The sequence below is a fragment of the Neophocaena asiaeorientalis genome, unplaced genomic scaffold (assembly GCF_003031525.2).
Source record: "Neophocaena asiaeorientalis asiaeorientalis breed wild unplaced genomic scaffold, Neophocaena_asiaeorientalis_V1.1 scaffold280, whole genome shotgun sequence".
Classification (NCBI taxonomy): Eukaryota; Metazoa; Chordata; class Mammalia; order Artiodactyla; family Phocoenidae; genus Neophocaena; species Neophocaena asiaeorientalis.
Window position 1 is genome coordinate 9,566,072 of NW_020185321.1, and position 22,417 is coordinate 9,588,488.

Consider the following 22,417-nt stretch of genomic DNA (forward strand, 5'->3'; position numbering starts at 1 on the left):
CTACCAAGAAAGTAAAAAAGAAAACAGACTGAATGGGAGCAAATATTTGCAAATCATAAATCTGATATGACTTGTATCCAGAATACCTAAAGAACTTTTACAACTCAGTAATAAAAAGACAACCTAGGGCCTCCCTGGTGGCGCGGTGGTTGAGAGTCCGCCTGCCGATGCAGGGGACACGGGTTCGTGCCCCGGTCCGGGAAGATCCCACATGCCGCAGAGCGGCTGGGCCCGTGAGCCATGGCCGCTGAGCCTGCGCGTCCAGAGCCTGTGCTCCGCAACAGGAGAGGCCACAACAGTGAGAGGCCCGCGTACCGCAAAAATAATAAAAATAAAAAAAGACAACCTAATTAAACAATGGACAATGATAATACATGAATGTCCAATAAACAAAAAAATACTCAACATTATTAGTCATTAGGGAAATTCAAATCAAAACCACATGAGATACCATTTCACACCTACTAGGATCGCTATAATCAAAAAGAGAGATAATAATAAGTATTAGTGATGATACAGAGAAATTGGAACCCTCATACACTATGGGAATGTAAAATGGTGTTGCCACTTTTGAAAACATTCTGACAGTTTCTCAAACTGTTAAACATAGAGTTACCACATGATCCAGTAATTCCAATCCTAGAGTAATGAAAACATGTCTCACATAAAAACTAGTACAGAATGTTTATAGCATCTTTATTCATAATAGCCAAAAAGTAGAAACAACCCAAATATATACCAACTGATGAATGGATAAATCCATTTATATGAAGTATATCCAGATAATGAAATATTACCTGACAATAAAAATAAATGAAATACTGGTACATTCTATAACATTAAGCTAAGTGAAAGAAGCAAGTCACAAAAGATCACATATTGTATGATTTCATTTATATGAAACGACCAGACCAGGCAAATCTACAGAGAAAGAAAGTAGATTAGTGGTTGCCAGGGGCTAAGAATAGGGGGAATGGGTAGTGACTGCTAATAAGTGTGCAGTTCCTTTCTGGGGTGATGAAAACGTTCTAAAATTGATTCAGCGATGGTTGCACACAACTCTGTGAATATACTACAAATGACTAAATTGTCCACTTTGGGTGGATTGTATGGTATGTGAATTATATCTTAATAGAAGTGTTATTAAAGAAAATAATCCCATGAGCTGAAAAAATACGACAGAAGGTAAAAAGAATTTAAATATAACCCATGGAAAAACGTTATGACTATTTTGCTTTGAGTTTTAAGTGAACACAGCTCACTGTCTGCCTTTAAATAAATCAAATCACAAATCTAATGCGTGGGAAAGAGACTGGCCAGGAAAAAATGACTGTGCTCTGGAAGCATTCAGAGCCCCTCAAAAATGGACTCAAAAATTTTTAGCAACTGACTCAGATTTAAGGAATCAGTAACCTACTGGTAGTTGAACCAAAGTCATGCCTGTTAGAAAAAGACAGTATTTTAAAAATGGGCTTTCAAAAGTCATTTTAGCAGTAAATGCAAGAACATCTGCAGTAACAACTCCTACCAAAATGGCAAAAACTTTACCTGTGAGCTTTCAGTATCCTCTGAGCAATGGCGTCGCCAACCTTGTTGAACACAACTTTGTCATCAGCGCAGCTTATGAAAAACTGGTTCTACACAAAATAAATGAGATTTATAACAAGTTTTTCTTATCTTAGTAGCATGCATATAAGGAAAATGTGGTATATAACAAAAAACTACTTTGATATTGTTTTTAAAAATGTTTCACCTAGCAGACATGTTCTGATTCCTAAAATCACCTCGGGAAAGTAAATGACACTGGGAATAAAAGAAGTCTCATGTCACTCTGGGTCTCATGCATTTCTAAGCAATATTACCTATATCATCTTAGTAAAGTGGAAAGCTAAATTATTATTTAATCATGCAAATTCCTTGTAAGCTACATTCTTAGAATGGTAGGAACATTTTGAACTTAATAGAGAAATCAGGTTTTTCAGATTCACATATTGTATAAATGCTTCTGATTAAAAATTCCATATTGGTAAACATTCTATCTCATGCTAAGTTTATTTCTGAACAGGGTAGATGGCAGAATTCTGGCCTAATTTTCTCCACTATTTCCTAGTATCTGCCTTGATCTTATCTCATTTGTTTAGGTCTCTTATTATTCCCGAACTTCTATTTTAAGTAGTTACAAATCTCTTTTGTAAGTATGTTGCATTATACAAATAAACCAATAAGATGGAAAGAGAAATATTTTTATTTTTTTTCTTTAAGTACTTCTGCTTATAGATTCATGCAACATTCTTTAAAACTGTTACTTAGGAACCAGGGTACAACATTATTATTATAATGGTATGGAAGATTCAGCTGCTACATTATGGATTGTTGAAAGTTAGGTACAAATATTATGAGTATCACATGCTCTGTTTACTATACAAATAGTTATAACACACCTGTAACTTATAAGTATAATCATCACAGAGTAATCTTTGCTGATCATCTTAGGTAAAGTGATATATAGGCAATGACTCGAAATAGGATTATCATCCTTTTGCCACATTATCATTTTTACTATTGTACACGCTTTTAAACTTAAGTGCATAAAGCTGTAAACAGCTTCCAGAAGACAAACTTTGAGGAAGACAAGAACTCATTTGAGAATATGTTTCCCTTTAGGGCATCAAACAATCAAAATCTCAGTGGCAACCAAACCGTGTTTGTTCTGAATTCATATCACAGAGAAGCTTAGCATTCCTCAGCAGCTGTAGCACAGACTCACATCCTTCACTTCTCCTTTTTTGGAGGGAGCAGGGTGAATGCCAACTGCTTACCTCGGCTACAGGCATTTCAACCAAGTTTCTGTCCACAGCCATGTGTGTTAATGTGGCATTCCTGACCTCATTTAGTACTGTGGTAGCGTTACAAAGAAAGGCTGATTTAATACTACTAAAAAGAGACAAAGCAAAAGGATGCTGGGTAACAGATGAACCAGCCATTAACATCTTACATTATTATGGTATAATTGTTGAAATTAATAACACTAATAGTATTAGTTTTATTAAACTCTAGACTTCGTTCAGAATTCACTAATTTTTCCACTAATGTCCTTTTTCTGTTGCATGATCCCATCCAGGATACCACATTGCATTTAGCCTGCTAATAGTTTTAATCAGCCTTCTCTTTCTCCAGGCCTGTAAAATAAATTAAGCTCCAATTCTTTCCCACTTTCCTTTAATTAATTGTCACTTCATGGAAGGGGATAGGGCCAGGACTCAAGGGGAAGGAAAGTAGGGCTAGAATGGTTTTCTCCAGTGACCCCATCTCTCTCCATATATATTTTTAAATTCAGTGGGAAAGAAAATACTAAAATAAAGAAGAGAGATGTGCTCTGAGTTATCTTTCCATTGTCACGGCTTTTTATTTTTTAAGGATTTTCCAAGTGCTCTGAACTAGCTCCAGATCTACTTTGAAGCACAATTAAGGTTCCCAAACTAAATCCAGTACCCACGGGTTTTCTCCTAGTCTTTACACACAAACTCTGAGAACTGAAAAAGCTTTATAATGAATGGCAGTTGACACAGAATTGAAGAAGTTGGTACTTGCCCTCGCTATTCTTACATCTCCCTTTTCCATGTTCCTTTTCCTGCCCTCTCCCCACTCCAACATCCCCAAACCAGAGGCATCCAGTGGTCTCTAGGTTAACAGCTTACCCCTGCGTGTGCTCTCCTGAAGCGGCACATGCCTCACATTTACACCTTCCAACTCAAGCCAAATCAAAACCTACGTCTCCACGGTGTGATATTTCTGGCTGATAATATTACGAATTGATACATTTTAATAATAAGGATTTGGGGGATTCCTGTTAGAGTCCCGAGTTAATTAAAATGCAAAGCGAATGTCAGGTATGCTGGGGGAATCAAAATTCAGGTGACCTCTTCACATCTCAACATACACTTATTAATGTAGCAGGTCCTGGGTTCGGGGACCCTGCAGTCTCTGTGGTATTTACAGGAAGGCAGGTTGTCATACCAATTGACACGAGCAAGACTTACTTCTATATAGATATAGTGTTTGCTGTTCTCTATCACATAGACGTAAGCAGCATGGATGGACTCTTCATGGTACTTTATACCAGCAGACCAGTCAGCAGCAGAACGGAGCAACTATAAGGCAGCAATCAGAAATGAGCGAACATGAGACAATGGAGGTGACACCAGAGGTATTAATAAATGAAGCCCATCTTTTTCTTCCAAACAACTAATTGATTACAGTGGCTTGTGTGTCATGTGTGGGCCAAGGCAGAGTAGGTAGGTAGGGAACTGGTCCTTAAACATCATCCATAATGAAGGGGCCCAGCTGGAAATTAAATCCTGAATATATATTCTTCCCCCAGGATTATTTTCATTCAAGACTGGAAACCAGGAGGTGTGGTTTCTACAAAGAGCGTTTCAGAAGGACCTCTTTTGGTGGCTATGAGTAGGGTGACCATCTGTACTCTTTTTCTGTTATAGCCCCACAATCACACCAGAATGCCTCATGTATTAATAACACCACTTTTACTCTCAGAAGTGTCCCGGTTTGAATCATATGATAGATACAGTCACCCTAGCTCTGACTTGACAATGTGATTACTCTTTTTCCCTCAAGTAGATACTGTTCAGAACAATACATTCTAAAAGACAAATAGATTCATTGAGACATTTAATCTTGATTCTGGCTTTAATTAGCTGTCTGATCTTTGGTGTGTCACTTCAACTCTCAACTTTCTCATTCATACCACCTCCCTCTATTCAGACACTCACCTGCTTCCTCCTGGATTACAACAAGAGCATCCAGCTCAGACACCTGAATATACGTTAAATACACAGATGCGCAGTGGGACTGCCTAGGTTCAAAGTTTAGCTCAACCACCTGGTGGCTTTGATCTTGGTCAAGTTTCTCAATCTCTTTGTGCTTCAGATTTCTGTTCTATAAAACTGAGTATCCACTTTATAGGGTTGTAGAGAGGATTAAATTAATTACTGTGCAGTGAGCTGAAGAAGACCAAGCACCTAGTAAGTGGTACATAAGTGTTTGCTGTTATTAATGAGAACTTAGAGGATGTATTTGAGCTATGGTGGATCATGCCATAGACGCTTCAGAGTAGACTGCAGTCCGGCCAGGCTACAGTCTGGCCACATGGAAGGCTTTTTCAACACTAAGAATCCATTGGTTGTAATTTTTTTTCAGCACTCTAACTAGGGTTCCAGTATAATGTTAGTCATATAGCAGGTGGTCAATAAATGCTTATTACTTGACTTTCCTTAAGCAATAGAGTTTCATCACAGAAGAATCACTATAAAAATATATTCACTAATCCTGGTTTGAAATATATATTGAAACTGTTCCTCATGAGGTCAACTGAAATTGAAAATAAAAGAATAGCCCATACTTAGAAATTCATAAAGTGATCTAATACATAATCAGTTTTATATCTGTTATATATAAAAGGTCTGGTAAAATTCTTGCTTTAATCAATAACTTTAAAAATTGCACATATAAGGTTACTGAAATTCAAACCTGATACTTGCTAAAACTGATTGTGCCATCCTCAAAATGTTATTTCTTTATTCATTATGAGGTATTTATTACAATATAGTTCCCTCAAAGCATTTTATTTAATTTTATCAGATGAATCTGTAAAATGAAATTGGAAAAATTAACTGTGAATAAGAATAGTCAAATATCTCAGAAGAAAAATTTAGGTAAATACAATGCACCCTTGGAAAATAGCTTGATTCACATAATCTTCAAGGAACTGCATTATTGTTCATCAGCAGAAATAACAAAGGTTGAACGAATAGAGGTTTCCATTCTTTGTCCACCCAAATTTATATTGAATTTTGTTGCTAAGGAGCATAGCCCTAAAATGCAGGCAACCTTGAGAAGATTCTTTTGCCACCCATCCTGATCCAATTCTATATTACTCTGGAAACAGTGTATAAAACTGCAGAGTATACTGGAATGATAGGAACTCTTGAGATATGCACTATTGCTCTGCACTTACTAGCTTTTTCACCTTGAACAAGTCATTTTAACATCACGGAGGCTCAGTTTCCTCCTCTGAACACTTGAGACTGCTCTCTCTGTCTCTGTCTCTCTCTCACACACACATCTGCCCACCCACACACTCCCACATAGAGCTGTTGTAAAGAAAAAAAAAATGGCATAACAAACACAAAGCACTATGTTACACAGCACATAGTAGATATTTGATATATGGTTGATCTACCGCTCTAAAAAGCTATGAGCAAAGTTTATATACCACCTTGGCGGTAATGTCCTAGTCTTGCCCTCAAATCCCAAAACCTTATACTTTCTTTCCTTTCACACTCTCAAAAATTTGCTGCTTCAAAGGCTTAATAAGCTCATTTGCATAATACATAAATCAGGAGTGTCAAGCAAGTTTCAACTCAAAGGTCAAGACTAACTGATTCCAAGTCTTCCTGAACAGCTATGTTGAAGAATGGATTCTTGGGACTAGACACACTGGGGAAGAAATCTAAGGTTGAAGGCCAATGGCGGCCATGAAGGGAAAGCAGGAAGGTCACATATCTGCCATCTTTCTTGTGAAGGATAATGGTAAAAGTTTTCCTTTCTCAAGGCAGTTGAATGTTTATATTAAGTACACTTGTAAGCCAAAAGAAGACCATTTTGGCATCAGCCTGTGGGAAAGCATAAGCAAAGTAGAGGGGAGCCCCCCGAGGCCTATAAAACCATAGAAGTGGGGGGTTGCTTACATCCTAAGGGGGCTCAGCATTACCTGTCTTATTGTCTGGATCCAAATCTACATCATTTTCTCAAAATGAAAAGTCATTTAACTTTAAAAAGTCATCATTTTTGGTTAAACTTGAACATATCTTTCAAGTAATACAGAAAAAAAATTACTTGGAATTATGATGCATTTACTAGGATTCTGATTAGTTAAAATCTGTTTATCACCACAAGATAAATTGAAAATATGAATTTCTCTTTTACCCCTGAACCAGGGACCAACTCCACTGCTTTAAATGCTTGATGTTCTAGGAAATCTGTAAACTAATCTACTGAGTCAAAGACATCTTGATTGACTTACTTTTGTTTCAAATTTAAGATTTACTCACTTCTTTTTCTTAACTGACCTAACTTGTCTTGCATTTCTGTTTCAATCCAATGTAACTGAGACGAGCCTCAAACTCCTCCTTACACAGAAATGTGGCTTATCTTACTGGCCCAAGTAGATTAAGAATCAAATCTAACCCACGCTTTTCAAACCTCAAGTTTGAAAACACAATTTTAAAGTATATTTATGCCCTTTATAAAGGGCATATTTCTGATTTTATGTTTTCGCCTCAAGATTGTAACTAAAACCAGTCATTTTCCTTTGTACTGTGTCCTATTTTTTGACTTCTTAAAAGATAACCTTCTCTTTATCTACAAGCTCTAATCCCCTTACATACAGTGGGCCCAAGCTGAATATGTGGCTTAAAATACAGAAATCTCTTCCTGAAGGAAAACTTTCAAAACTTTCTTAGTATTTGTCCCAAGTTCCTGTTCTCTTACTGCAATGCTTTTACTCCCTATAAATTCAGTACATATCTTAATTCTTTTCTGTTTCTCTGAGCTCCCAAGTCAATCATGGAACAAAAGCACTATTTTTTTTTGTCTCTCATGTAGAAGTTGGCCTCCATGTTGCAGCTCACAAGTGGCATGGGCTGGGGAGAGAAAAGAAGTGCTCAAATTATTGGGCCTCATTCTTCCAGTCTGTATTGAGAAGCACTGCAGGCAAGGAGAAGCAGAAATGGACTTTGTTCAAGAATCTGCCTCAGATTACCAAGCTCTTCCTTCCATATTTTTCTTTTTTTGGCTGTGCCACGTGGCTTGTGGGATCTTAGTTCCCCTGACCAGGGATCGAACATAGGCCCCCTGCTGTGGAAGCGCAGACTCTTAACCGCTGGACCACCAGGGAATTCCAAGCTCTTCCTTCTAAGAACCATTTTTCTACAGCTGAGCGTCATCCATTCACATCACAGTGTGTCATTATTCGAATAGGATGTTCCTTTGGCCTGAGCAATAGTGAAAAGTTAAACTTGAGGCTGAAGAAAAGGAAGAGAATATGGTTTTTGAAGAATAAGACTTAAGGGGAGAGAAGTCCTAGGAAAAAATACAGATTTGAGGGCTCTTTGGAGCCAGAAAACAAAAGGAGAGTTGGGGCTGGATTGGACTGGATTTGGGTCTGCGGCAACAGAGGATAATATCAAAAGGCAAGCATGACATGCAGCTTTGCCTTGCTGGGGCCCTTGGTGGTTACAACCATCCTGGGGCTTACTGGAAACAGTCTCTCTGCTGAGCAGTTATGACCTCAGCCTCTGGAAGCAGGCTGCTTAGAATCCAGTCTCATCCCGTCCAACACTCACTGTGTAATAACCTCTCAAAGTCTTAGTTTCCTCATCTGTAAAATATGGGGTCAAAGAGAACCGTAATTTATAGACTGGTGAATATTAAATGAGATACTCCATAAAAAACTTAGTGCAATGCTGGGCACTGAGTGAACACTCCCTGTTCACGTGGCTTCAGCCAGTCAAGACCCACAGCAAGATGCCTTACTGTACGAAGCCCTGGTCCGTAAACAGAAAGCAGCTTCTATGTTAAGGAACTTCCTTAGAAATAAATCAAGTGGCTTTCTTTCACCCTTCCCTACCTACTTTGTTCTATCACTATACAAAACGCTTTGCTGTCCTTTGAAATCTACATTGATTCCTACATTGACATCCTTTGGAGTGTCTTTTGGACACTTTCCCCAAGTGTAGGAACAAATTTTTCCAATAGTATAATTTGAATGTCATTTACATTTGCCTTTATATATTTTTCTTTTCTTTTAATAGACAAAGAGATTGAAGACATGACTCCACTGGAATTACTTCCTTCAGTTCGGTAGAACTTCTTGGCAATGACTGTCTAAGAAATGACTTTTCTGCTATAAGCTGCCCAATTTAATAAAAAGGATTGTTCCACGTATCGATTCCGTGTTAACGCTAATTTGGCATCAAGAACTTTCTTTTACCTTAATAGAAACGTCAGATGTTCTGTCTTGGTCATTTATCGTAAGTGGCAACAAAAGCATTCAGGAACATAGTTTGTTCTTTTTAGGGAGAAAACAAGTTCTTTTATAAACTCTGTGCCTAAGCAGTTTCAGAATCATCTTTCTTCCAACCCCCTCCCCACGCCTGTCTCCTGCTATGCCTTCTCTGAGTGTTCTTGCCAGGCTTCTGAGAATACCCAGCACTGAGGGGAAACACCCAAGATTATTTTAAAGTGTCAGTGGAAGTTGCTGAAGTCAGCTGTCAGGTCTGGATGACATTTTTAGAAGCAGAAATTCATGTTGGTGAGGGCAGGTCTCCATTCTGGCTGCTGTAGCTCTAGTCTCCTAGGCCGGCCCTGTCGGCCATAGCTTCTGTGACAGCTATGCACGTAGCTGGTGTGGAATCACTAGTAGTACATGCCTAAGGGTGATCAGGCCCAGTGCTTTTGTATTAAAAAATTAAATAACTGGGTTCCCTTCTGCAGATGAAAGAACAACATGAATTTTTTTTCTTTAAATCTTTTTTTTTTTTGGCTGCGTTGGGTCTTCGTTGCTGCACGTGGACTTTCTCTAGTTGCGGCGAGCAGGGGCTACTCTTTGTTGCGGTGCGCAGGCTTCTCATTGCAGTGGCTTCTCTTGTTGTGCAGCATGGGCTCTAGGCGCACGGGTTTCAGTAGTTGTGGCTCACAGGCTCAGTAGTTGTGGCTCGCGGGCTCTAGAGCGCAGGCTCAGTAGTTGTGGTGCACGGGCTTAGTTGCTCCGTGGCATGTGGGATGTTCCCAGATCAGGGCTCGAACCTGTGTCCCCTGCATTGGCAGGCAGATTCTTAACCACTGCGCCACCAGGGAAGCCCAAGAACAACATGAATTTTATCTATTATTTACTTTATTGTGTCCAATGCTCTTCCTCTCTCCATTTAAATATATACGGTATAAATAGTATAAAGATTTTTGTATCCAGAACTAGCCTGTGACCCATCCAGAGAAATGTCAGCTTCTTTGTTGCAAACTTTTGAAAACACTAGGGAATACCTGAAGGTTGTAGCTAATATTGATAGAATTCAAACTAGTATACTCTTCTAGGTGATTTGCATGGATTAATTTATTTAACTATCACCACAACCCTATGAGACAGGTACTATTGTGTTTCCTGTTTTAAAGATGAAGGAAACACATTCAGAGAGGTGAAATAATTTTCCCAAGGTTATACAGCTCATATGTAGTGAGACAGGAATTTTTTTTTTTTTTTTTGCGGTACGCTGGCCTCTCACTGTTGTGGCCTCTCCCGTTGTGGAGCATAGGCTCCGGACGTGCAGGCTCAGCGGCCATGGCTCACGGGCCTAGCCGCTCCATGCATGTGGGATCTTCCCGGACCAGGGCACGAACCCGTGTTCCCTGCATCGGCAGGCGGACTCTCAACCACAGCGCCACCAGGGAAGCCCAGAGACAGGAATTTGAATACAGTCTGCCCCTTCCCCTGGCTACATTACATCGCTCCTTTCCAGTTAATTAAGCCTGTGGTCTCTAAGTTATGTTATGAACAATGAACTATGTTAAAAACTATGTTAAAATCAATGTTAAAAAGAATAAGAAGACTTTTATTACGTTTTATTAAATTTCTCAACCAGGAGTATTTAACAGTCATTTGGCTATTGCCACACTGTAACTGAGAGAGTGAAAGACTTGAAAATACGACTATAAACTTTTTAAATCTTAAGTAGCCTCCTGCACAGCCAGGTCCCTATCTCCCTGATGTCTTCTGGATTCTCTGGAAAACCAGGGATTGGACTAGATTATTGCTTTTACCCGCTAAGCACTATACATTCATAACTTGACAACAACAATGCCTAGAACAAGGTGAATAATGTTTAGAGCCAGTAAGTAATGTGAAGTGAAACAATACCGTGGTCAGGATTTTACAGAAAAGGAGAAATGGAGCAGAGTAATTTCTTTACTTTTCTTCAGTGTCTGGTCATCTCAGATTTTCCTGTCTTCAAAAAGATGCACTGCCTGGTGGTGCCCCCTGTTTTCACAACTGGGGTTATTTTGGCAGTTCTGCAAAACATCTACTGGCAACCAGTAGGTGCTTTGTGAGGTCTAAAACTTTTTAAACTATGGGGGAGTCTTCTTTAAGAAAAAGAATACTAATTTATAAACACAAAATTAGTGTATTCTAGAATTACTATAGCAGTCTCTTTACTTGTCTCCTGTGTTCATTCTCCTTCTAGTCTTATAAGTTTTGCACATGTATAAACTTTAGGTCCCAAAGTGTGTTTGTTTGGAAAAACGGAAATAGGTGACACATTGAGAGATCCTACATCAATTAAGCTTGGGAAACGCTCATAGAATATTCAGTCTTAGTAATTCCATTATGCACACCGACATAACGAAGGCACTAAGAAATCCTATATTTTAAAAATCTGCAAAAACTTATCTGTCCATGGAAACCGTTTTTTGTGGAATAGCTATTAGCATTTCACAGACAAAACCCAATTAGGGAAACTCTGATCTAGATTAATCTTCATAAAACATTCATGTACCACGCTTCCTCTCAGATGACAAAAAAACATTCCAAAGTTCACTAATGCCTCCAGGATCAGGTCGAAATGAACCAGGCCAGCACTTCAGGGCAACCCCAATCTGGCCTTATGCTGTCTGAACCTCATCTACTACCTCTTCAAGAGCAAATGGTTTGCTGCAGTGGGTTTTACCATCTTCTGAGCAGCAGACTTATTCCTTAAAGGGGGTACCCAGCTCTGTCCCTCTCATTTGCCAACCTCTCATGGCATGCTGGTCCATACTCTCAAGACTGGCATTTGGTCCTAGACCACACCTTGCGTTGTTAACTGAATTCTTTAACATCACGTCTTCCTCTCCCCCATCTAACTCCTTTTCCAGAGGCAGAGAACTCCTTTTGTCTGTCTCCTCAGTATCCAGGTGTGCACTGATGATTTGACTGTGCAAACAGATGGCACTTAGTAGACATAAACTGACTGAATAAATGAACTAATGAGTCTTGGTAAACTTCGTTTCAAATCAATTGGCTTTGTAGAGTGCAGGCAGCCTGGGCATGTCAGGGGTGAACATGTGAGCATGTTGAGAAGTCACTGATCTAGCACCATTTCTACCACAACATCCACTAATAGGGAGAAGGTGAACCAAGGGAGGCGTTTTGTAGGGCGGATATGCGGAGCATCTATCTGCCTCATCAGGGTGGCAGGAAGAGATTACATAAACCAGGGCTTTACCAAAAAACATTAGAAGATGTCTGTATATGCAACACTGGGATAAACCATCTTTTGCTAATCATAAAAATACACAATTCTCAGAAATAACTTTTCAACAGATGCTTAATTAGCATCGGCTAACTTGGATAAGTTGATTACTGAGTCAATTTTAATGCCATCTCAAATATTAAATTAAATTCTCTTATTTTCTTAATATCAAGGCTCCTATTTTATCTTACAGCACAGGTTATTTTTCCCTCTAAGTAGAATAAAATTAAACAGGTTCATAAAATATTCATTAACTTACATATGAATGCATATCTATCTGTGCCTCTAAGTTTAAATTAGTTATCTCCTTTAGCCTGGGATGACGAAGTATTTGCTGTAGGTAATTCTCTTAAGTGATTTATCTTTTTGATTGTTCTATTATTTGATCTACGGTCTGAAATGTCTTTTTATTTCTTAGATACACACACCTCTCCTTGCACGTAGTACAAAGTAACTGATTCAGGCGTTTCATTTATATAATCATATTCACCAGAATCCATATCCAAATTAAATGAATCCATAATAGTGATGTCAGCAGCAGACTACTGGATCTTCACTTAAGAAATACTTTTAGCACAATAAGTTTAGTTAACATCCATCACTTCACATACTTACAAATTTTTTTTCTTGTGATGAGAACTTTTAAGATCTACTCCCTTAGCAACATTCAAATATACAACACAGTACTGTTAACCACAGTCACCATGCTCTACATTACATCCCAGGACTTATTAAGAGTAAAATGGGAAGCTGTACCTTTTGACCCCTGTCACCCATTTCTGCACCCCTTCCATCCCACCCTTTGCCTTTGGCAAACACCAATCTGTCCTGTACTTAAAACAATACATTTGACGCCGATAGTGATGACTTTGAACAAAAGGCAATGCAATCCTAGTTCTGTCCCTGCATGATCTCAAGACACTTGAGCTGGAGTTGGTACAGGGAGCAGATTGGGTAACTGTGGACTAGACTAGGATTTCAAGCTCCACCTCTGTTGATAACCAGCTCGATGACCCTGGGCAAGTCTCAAAGTTTCGCTGGGTCTTAATTTTCTTATTTGTAATTTGAGCATGTTGTACTGGATGTGGTCAAATTTTGTTACTTTAATAAGCAAATTTCTCATTCTTTTAAAAGTGTCTCTAAAAGGCATTTGTTTAATTAGGAACTAAAATTAGATTGAACTATAACTAGCTTCCTAGATGCTAAGTTTCAGCCGTATTCCTGGGGCTTCACTGGTATCAGCTCCAGGTTTACTGGGTATCATGTTGCTAGAGTCACTTCAGAAGGAATTACAGGACAAGCCTCTTCTTGAGTGGCCTTTTCTAAAGATATGCATTTATTATATCTATATGAGAGTTTTAACAAGAGGATAAATTGAGTACATTTAAAATAGAAAATACAATACTAAGTTTTAAAAGGTCTATTTAGATTTGCTTGGAGTTGTCCTTATTGTTGAAGCCAATAGGCATTTAGTCCCGTAAGAGTGATTGTACCCAGTAGTACTTCATGAAAAAGAAAAGCCAGACTTACCTGTACATTAGCATGGACAGACCCAGGCACTTGGTGTTTCAACTCATGGGCTGTTGTTTGAGATTTTGGAAGCAGAAAAGGATAAGAAAGGGACCGATATTTTGGTTTCATAATCTAAAATAAAGAAAAATCAGGTAAAAAAGATTCAAATGAAAAAACAGTTCCAGTCTTCCTTACTTTGTGATTATAAAAAAAAAGTCAGGTTCATTTGAAAAAGAAAAAGGGAAAGAAATATTAACAATGGGTGTTTCTAGGTGAAGAGGCAATAGATTATTTATTTTTGTTTTATTTTTTTGCGGTACGCTGGCCTCTCACTGTTGTGGCCTCTCCCGTTGTGGAGCATAGGCTCCGGACGTGCAGGCTCAGCGGCCATGGCTCACGGGCCTAGCCGCTCCATGCATGTGGGATCTTCCCGGACCAGGGCACGAACCCGTGTTCCCTGCATCGGCAGGCGGACTCTCAACCACAGCGCCACCAGGGAAGCCCAGAGACAGGAATTTGAATACAGTCTGCCCCTTCCCCTGGCTACATTACATCGCTCCTTTCCAGTTAATTAAGCCTGTGGTCTCTAAGTTATGTTATGAACAATGAACTATGTTAAAAACTATGTTAAAATCAATGTTAAAAAGAATAAGAAGACTTTTATTACGTTTTATTAAATTTCTCAACCAGGAGTATTTAACAGTCATTTGGCTATTGCCACACTGTAACTGAGAGAGTGAAAGACTTGAAAATACGACTATAAACTTTTTAAATCTTAAGTAGCCTCCTGCACAGCCAGGTCCCTATCTCCCTGATGTCTTCTGGATTCTCTGGAAAACCAGGGATTGGACTAGATTATTGCTTTTACCCGCTAAGCACTATACATTCATAACTTGACAACAACAATGCCTAGAACAAGGTGAATAATGTTTAGAGCCAGTAAGTAATGTGAAGTGAAACAATACCGTGGTCAGGATTTTACAGAAAAGGAGAAATGGAGCAGAGTAATTTCTTTACTTTTCTTCAGTGTCTGGTCATCTCAGATTTTCCTGTCTTCAAAAAGATGCACTGCCTGGTGGTGCCCCCTGTTTTCACAACTGGGGTTATTTTGGCAGTTCTGCAAAACATCTACTGGCAACCAGTAGGTGCTTTGTGAGGTCTAAAACTTTTTAAACTATGGGGGAGTCTTCTTTAAGAAAAAGAATACTAATTTATAAACACAAAATTAGTGTATTCTAGAATTACTATAGCAGTCTCTTTACTTGTCTCCTGTGTTCATTCTCCTTCTAGTCTTATAAGTTTTGCACATGTATAAACTTTAGGTCCCAAAGTGTGTTTGTTTGGAAAAACGGAAATAGGTGACACATTGAGAGATCCTACATCAATTAAGCTTGGGAAACGCTCATAGAATATTCAGTCTTAGTAATTCCATTATGCACACCGACATAACGAAGGCACTAAGAAATCCTATATTTTAAAAATCTGCAAAAACTTATCTGTCCATGGAAACCGTTTTTTGTGGAATAGCTATTAGCATTTCACAGACAAAACCCAATTAGGGAAACTCTGATCTAGATTAATCTTCATAAAACATTCATGTACCACGCTTCCTCTCAGATGACAAAAAAACATTCCAAAGTTCACTAATGCCTCCAGGATCAGGTCGAAATGAACCAGGCCAGCACTTCAGGGCAACCCCAATCTGGCCTTATGCTGTCTGAACCTCATCTACTACCTCTTCAAGAGCAAATGGTTTGCTGCAGTGGGTTTTACCATCTTCTGAGCAGCAGACTTATTCCTTAAAGGGGGTACCCAGCTCTGTCCCTCTCATTTGCCAACCTCTCATGGCATGCTGGTCCATACTCTCAAGACTGGCATTTGGTCCTAGACCACACCTTGCGTTGTTAACTGAATTCTTTAACATCACGTCTTCCTCTCCCCCATCTAACTCCTTTTCCAGAGGCAGAGAACTCCTTTTGTCTGTCTCCTCAGTATCCAGGTGTGCACTGATGATTTGACTGTGCAAACAGATGGCACTTAGTAGACATAAACTGACTGAATAAATGAACTAATGAGTCTTGGTAAACTTCGTTTCAAATCAATTGGCTTTGTAGAGTGCAGGCAGCCTGGGCATGTCAGGGGTGAACATGTGAGCATGTTGAGAAGTCACTGATCTAGCACCATTTCTACCACAACATCCACTAATAGGGAGAAGGTGAACCAAGGGAGGCGTTTTGTAGGGCGGATATGCGGAGCATCTATCTGCCTCATCAGGGTGGCAGGAAGAGATTACATAAACCAGGGCTTTACCAAAAAACATTAGAAGATGTCTGTATATGCAACACTGGGATAAACCATCTTTTGCTAATCATAAAAATACACAATTCTCAGAAATAACTTTTCAACAGATGCTTAATTAGCATCGGCTAACTTGGATAAGTTGATTACTGAGTCAATTTTAATGCCATCTCAAATATTAAATTAAATTCTCTTATTTTCTTAATATCAAGGCTCCTATTTTATCTTACAGCACAGGTTATTTTTCCCTCTAAGTAGAATAAAATTAAACAGGTTCATAAAATATTCATTAACTTACATATGAATGCATATCTATCTGTGCCTCTAAGTTTAAATTAGTTATCTCCTTTAGCCTGGGATGACGAAGTATTTGCTGTAGGTAATTCTCTTAAGTGATTTATCTTTTTGATTGTTCTATTATTTGATCTACGGTCTGAAATGTCTTTTTATTTCTTAGATACACACACCTCTCCTTGCACGTAGTACAAAGTAACTGATTCAGGCGTTTCATTTATATAATCATATTCACCAGAATCCATATCCAAATTAAATGAATCCATAATAGTGATGTCAGCAGCAGACTACTGGATCTTCACTTAAGAAATACTTTTAGCACAATAAGTTTAGTTAACATCCATCACTTCACATACTTACAAATTTTTTTTCTTGTGATGAGAACTTTTAAGATCTACTCCCTTAGCAACATTCAAATATACAACACAGTACTGTTAACCACAGTCACCATGCTCTACATTACATCCCAGGACTTATTAAGAGTAAAATGGGAAGCTGTACCTTTTGACCCCTGTCACCCATTTCTGCACCCCTTCCATCCCACCCTTTGCCTTTGGCAAACACCAATCTGTCCTGTACTTAAAACAATACATTTGACGCCGATAGTGATGACTTTGAACAAAAGGCAATGCAATCCTAGTTCTGTCCCTGCATGATCTCAAGACACTTGAGCTGGAGTTGGTACAGGGAGCAGATTGGGTAACTGTGGACTAGACTAGGATTTCAAGCTCCACCTCTGTTGATAACCAGCTCGATGACCCTGGGCAAGTCTCAAAGTTTCGCTGGGTCTTAATTTTCTTATTTGTAATTTGAGCATGTTGTACTGGATGTGGTCAAATTTTGTTACTTTAATAAGCAAATTTCTCATTCTTTTAAAAGTGTCTCTAAAAGGCATTTGTTTAATTAGGAACTAAAATTAGATTGAACTATAACTAGCTTCCTAGATGCTAAGTTTCAGCCGTATTCCTGGGGCTTCACTGGTATCAGCTCCAGGTTTACTGGGTATCATGTTGCTAGAGTCACTTCAGAAGGAATTACAGGACAAGCCTCTTCTTGAGTGGCCTTTTCTAAAGATATGCATTTATTATATCTATATGAGAGTTTTAACAAGAGGATAAATTGAGTACATTTAAAATAGAAAATACAATACTAAGTTTTAAAAGGTCTATTTAGATTTGCTTGGAGTTGTCCTTATTGTTGAAGCCAATAGGCATTTAGTCCCGTAAGAGTGATTGTACCCAGTAGTACTTCATGAAAAAGAAAAGCCAGACTTACCTGTACATTAGCATGGACAGACCCAGGCACTTGGTGTTTCAACTCATGGGCTGTTGTTTGAGATTTTGGAAGCAGAAAAGGATAAGAAAGGGACCGATATTTTGGTTTCATAATCTAAAATAAAGAAAAATCAGGTAAAAAAGATTCAAATGAAAAAACAGTTCCAGTCTTCCTTACTTTGTGATTATAAAAAAAAAGTCAGGTTCATTTGAAAAAGAAAAAGGGAAAGAAATATTAACAATGGGTGTTTCTAGGTGAAGAGGCAATAGATTATTTATTTTTGTTTTCTATTTCCCAGGAACAGAAAACTCCCTTTTTCCTTCTTTTACCTTTTCGAGTGAGCATTATTGCTTTATATTTTTAAAGAAAACTTAAATACAACCTGGAGTTATAGAAGTACACAATTGCAAAAATGGTATTATTTTATAAACTGATTTTTTTACTACATTGTAGATATCTTGCAACAGCAGTAAAGCACTATATATCATTTAAAAATAATTTCATAGTAAAATGGCATGGAACAATCATAATTTGTTTAACGATTTCTATCAATGAGGATGTCAGCTGTTGCCCATTTTATATGAATTATTAGGTGCAATGTCAAGATAAATGACTTATTGAGTAATTTCTTTAGCTTAAATACCTGAAATAGATTTTGAGTCAAAGGTTACATACCTTTAAAAAGTTTTCTGCAGTTGTACCAATTTATCCTCCCAGGAGCAAGGTATAAGACCATCATAGATCCCAAACCCAATTGTAGGTAACTGCAGCGTTTTTATCTTTGTCAGTCCAATAAGTTAAAAATATTATCCTTTTATTTATTCATTCATTTGCCTCTAAATCCTTGTTAAAAATATTTCCACTATTTCTAAGAGCTCCCACTAAGTGTTTATAATGTTATTTAAATGAAAATAAGGGGACACTTTAAGTTGTTAATAAAACTAAATCTTTTTCCAAATTGTAGGGACAAAATGCCTATAAAACCATTTTATTTATTAAGATTCTATAAATAAAATGGAATCTTAATAACACCTAGACGATAGGTACTTAACTTAGGAATGTTAGGTCAAATTCTTACAAGTAATGAAGACATCATACTAAAGAAGACACAGACTGGAGAAAAGAAAAATGTCTCCATTTTCTCATACTACTCACTTTGCTCAGAACCGCCTCTCAGAAGCCTGTACCAATATGGGCCCAGGGCAGTGCCAGGATTGGAAGGCCTTGCAAGCTCCAGCTCTCTTACCTGAATGAGGCTCCCATCCCCCTACAGTAGCCCGGCAGCCCTCCACGTGACTATCAGCCCCGGCCAGGTGCTTAAACGACACGGAGTGTCCCAAGTGTTCAAAGGGTTAAACCATAGGCTGTGATAGCAGCAGCATCCCTCCACCCTCTGAATTGTCTGTGGTGTGAAAGTTCAGGAACATTTTCTTTTTCTTTTGCTCAGAGACCCAGGCACTCTGACAACCGGGCACCCAAGAGTGGATGGGTAGCACAGCTGCGGCTACCACAGCCCCTTCTCGCCTCCTTTTCCTGGCCTGTCTCTCTTCATGTGGACTGAATCATGATAAGACCACCTATGTACCTTCGTGAAGTTCCAGCGCTGGATGAAGTGACGGGCCACGTCGCGAGCCGCCTTCCCGTGGACTACAGAGGCGATGTCGTGCCATGGCATCCGGGGGGTGGAGTGCCTGTCAATGAAATCTGCCCGGGTGCACCAGGCAAGGTCCTCGCTAACTTCTGTGCCCAGAGGCACACAAGCCATCTGACCCCATCTCTGACCCTGACTACGATACATATAAGAAAATGTGGTAATGCCCACCGTGTGTATATTACTTGGCTTGGATAGAACAATACCTTTATAGCCAAGAGAAACATAGATCTCACAGTGAGGAACACAGTCTCCTACGCACCTCTCCCAAATATGTTTCCACTTCACTTATTAGATAATCACTAGGCAAGGCAGATGTGAGTTGGTACAAATTATTTAAAGCTGTGTACTTGACATTACATTTTTGTTTTTTATCCTGTTGAAATAATGTTAAGCTACGTTCTTATTTCCTGTTAGATATACAAGCACAGTGATAATCTGAAATGTGTTGTTTTAATGCTGGAAGATGAAGATGATACACAGAAAAAAGGAGATGATCAAAGGAAGGGAACCATCTCCTGGAGAATTACAGACTATTACCCCCCTAAAATATGCCTATATGGAAGCTGGAGATTTCCAACAAGTAAGCTCTATTTCATTTTCTTTTCTTACTATAAGGAAAAGCCCTTAAGTACATGACTGAATCATAGCTTCCAGTGTTTTACCAAATATTCAAAACAAAACAAAACAAAAGATATTAGATCATGCACATGCATACTTGTTGAGATGCTGACAAGGAAAAGACAAAATATAAGCAGCCACCCACTACCATGGTACTTACCTGCAAAAGGTTTATCAAGTTGAACCCAATCTTTGAAGACAAAATTGCAGTAGTCCTTTCCATGCCAGAATCTGGTTTCCCCATGTAGTTCTCCCACACCTGTCTGCAAACTTTGGATGGAGCCCGTGTCTGTAAATGCAGCAAGACTCACTCAGAGACTGGTTCAGGCGGACCCCAGAGAGGGAGGCTCATCTCTTATTTATTAAACACCTAAAGACTTCTTAACTTTTCTTCTTAAGCCTCATAACTAGGACGGCATGTGTTCATAAGGCTGTGGACTGACAAGGTTTTAAAACCCTCATGAATTTACTATTAGTGGGTAGTTGGGACTACAATCAGGTTCATCATTTGGCAGTGAAATTTAATATTCTTATTCTCACCATCTACCAGATCATTGGAGGAATGGATCACAGGGTTAACTGTGAATAAAGAACTTGCTAGGAGAGCCTATGAGAGAGCAGTAAAGTCAGGTCAGGTGGAGGAACATGAGATGCAGAGGCCATAAAGAAGTCATGTCCTTCTTTTTCCTCAACCAAAATGGTGCACATCTAATGTATCATTCTTGTCTTTTGCATCTCAAAATGCAAGAACCTCAAATTTGCAGACAGCCTGTGTTCCAGCCCTGGAACTGACTAGCTAAGTGACACTGAGCTTCATCTTTTTGGGTCAGAAATCCTTTATGTGTGAAAGGAAACATTTGGCCCAGATGACATCTAAGATCTTTTGGGCTTTAACATTCTATTTTTCTAAAATTATAAATGACATCCATAAGAAGTGTAACAATAGACAGAAGCTCATGACCACACAGGCGCAAAAGCAGCAATCCACTGCAATATTTCACAAAGAACTTTGTCGGCAACATTTTACTTAAGGGTAAATATGTTGACTTAAATAGTTTGTATGTTTATGGAATATGCTGATCACAAAGACAACTAAGCAGGAAAACCAGCAGAACTACAAATCACAAAATGCAGCGCTTGGCACAAAAGAGACACTTAACAGATAGACACTGGATGCAAAAATGCTTGTTGAATGAATAAATGGTACCGTGTGCAGCAGCCAGTAAGAGTTCCGGACTGGTCTCCCTACCAACACACTGCCCCAGAGCTGTCCTTCTAAAAATGCAGACTCCGTGCTTAAAAGCCTTCTAGGATGACCTACTGCCTAGAGGGGGTCAAATCCTAAGGGTTTAGTATGCACAGAGAGCTCTTCTCAAGCTGCTGACAATCTCTCTTTCTGGTCCTTGTTTTCCTCACACAGCCCAGACCCCAGGCACACCATACTTCTCACTGCTTTTGACAGGCCTGGTTCATCATGCAGCTGGTACATTATTCCTTCTGCCTAGAAGGTTCTTCCCTCCCTCTTGGTCTGAACTCCTCATCCTCCTTCAAGAGCCACATTAGCTGTCATCTGTCCTAGAGACACCTCCCAGATCCCAGCAGGGAGAGGCAGTCCCTAGCACTGCTGTAGAACCATTAACAGTTGCACACCTCAGGGCCTCTGACTCTGTGACCCAATTGTGTAAGGATGCTCCTCCCTGCTCCCCACTCACTCATCTATAAACTTTGGGGCGGGGAGTATGTCTCCTCAGTGCCTGGTATAGCTACTGGCAGTCAGTAGGCAATCAATAAGTATTTGCAGAGCAAAAGTTTTTCACAAATGAAGAGCTTTATTTATCATTATATTTAAATTTATATATATTTATTTAGTTATTTATTTATGGCTGTGTTCGCGGCCTCCCTTGTTGCTCAGCACGGGCTCCAGACGCGCAGGCTCAGTAGTTGTGGCTCATGGGCCCAGTTGCCCCGCGGCATGTGGGATCTTCCCAGACCAGGGCTCGAACCCGTGTCCCCTGCATTGGCAGGCAGATTCTCAACCACTGCGCCACCAGGGAAGCCAGAGCAAAAGTTTTTAAACAATCACCACACATACTGCTAGTATTCTATCTCAGACTGAATAATTAACCTCCAAAGGGTATTGGAATTTTCTGTAAAAGGAAAATGTCTTAAAATGTTAACAATGAACAAAACTCAATAATGTTAAAAATAAAATTCTGTTGATTTCTCCCAGTGATTTATATTCCTGCTCTCTAAGACTGAAAGGCCAAAGTACTGGTAGGTCTATTTGCTCACCTGTAGGCTCTTTATAGTAAGCATGGCACTTTGTTTATTAAAAAAACAGGAAAAGGAAAAAAAAAAATAAAAAAAAATAAAAAAAAACAGGAAAAGAAAAAAAGGAGACAGA

At 39.0% G+C, this 22,417-nt stretch overlaps 1 protein-coding gene across 3 annotated transcripts in view; it reads right to left on the reverse strand.

Moving 5' to 3' along the window:
- PLD1 (phospholipase D1) overlaps positions 1–22,417 on the reverse strand; it is a 203,937-nt gene that overhangs the window by 45,251 nt on the left and 136,269 nt on the right. For all 3 annotated transcript variants that reach the window (XM_024734104.1, XM_024734106.1, XM_024734105.1), the window contains exons 17-21: positions 20,174–20,302; positions 19,327–19,445; positions 17,742–17,855; positions 4,041–4,151; positions 1,549–1,637 (exon numbers count right to left, since the gene is read on the reverse strand). In XM_024734104.1, coding sequence (XP_024589872.1) covers positions 1,549–1,637; positions 4,041–4,151; positions 17,742–17,855; positions 19,327–19,445; positions 20,174–20,302 — 562 coding nt within the window. The remainder of the gene's footprint in view (positions 1–1,548; positions 1,638–4,040; positions 4,152–17,741; positions 17,856–19,326; positions 19,446–20,173; positions 20,303–22,417) is intronic.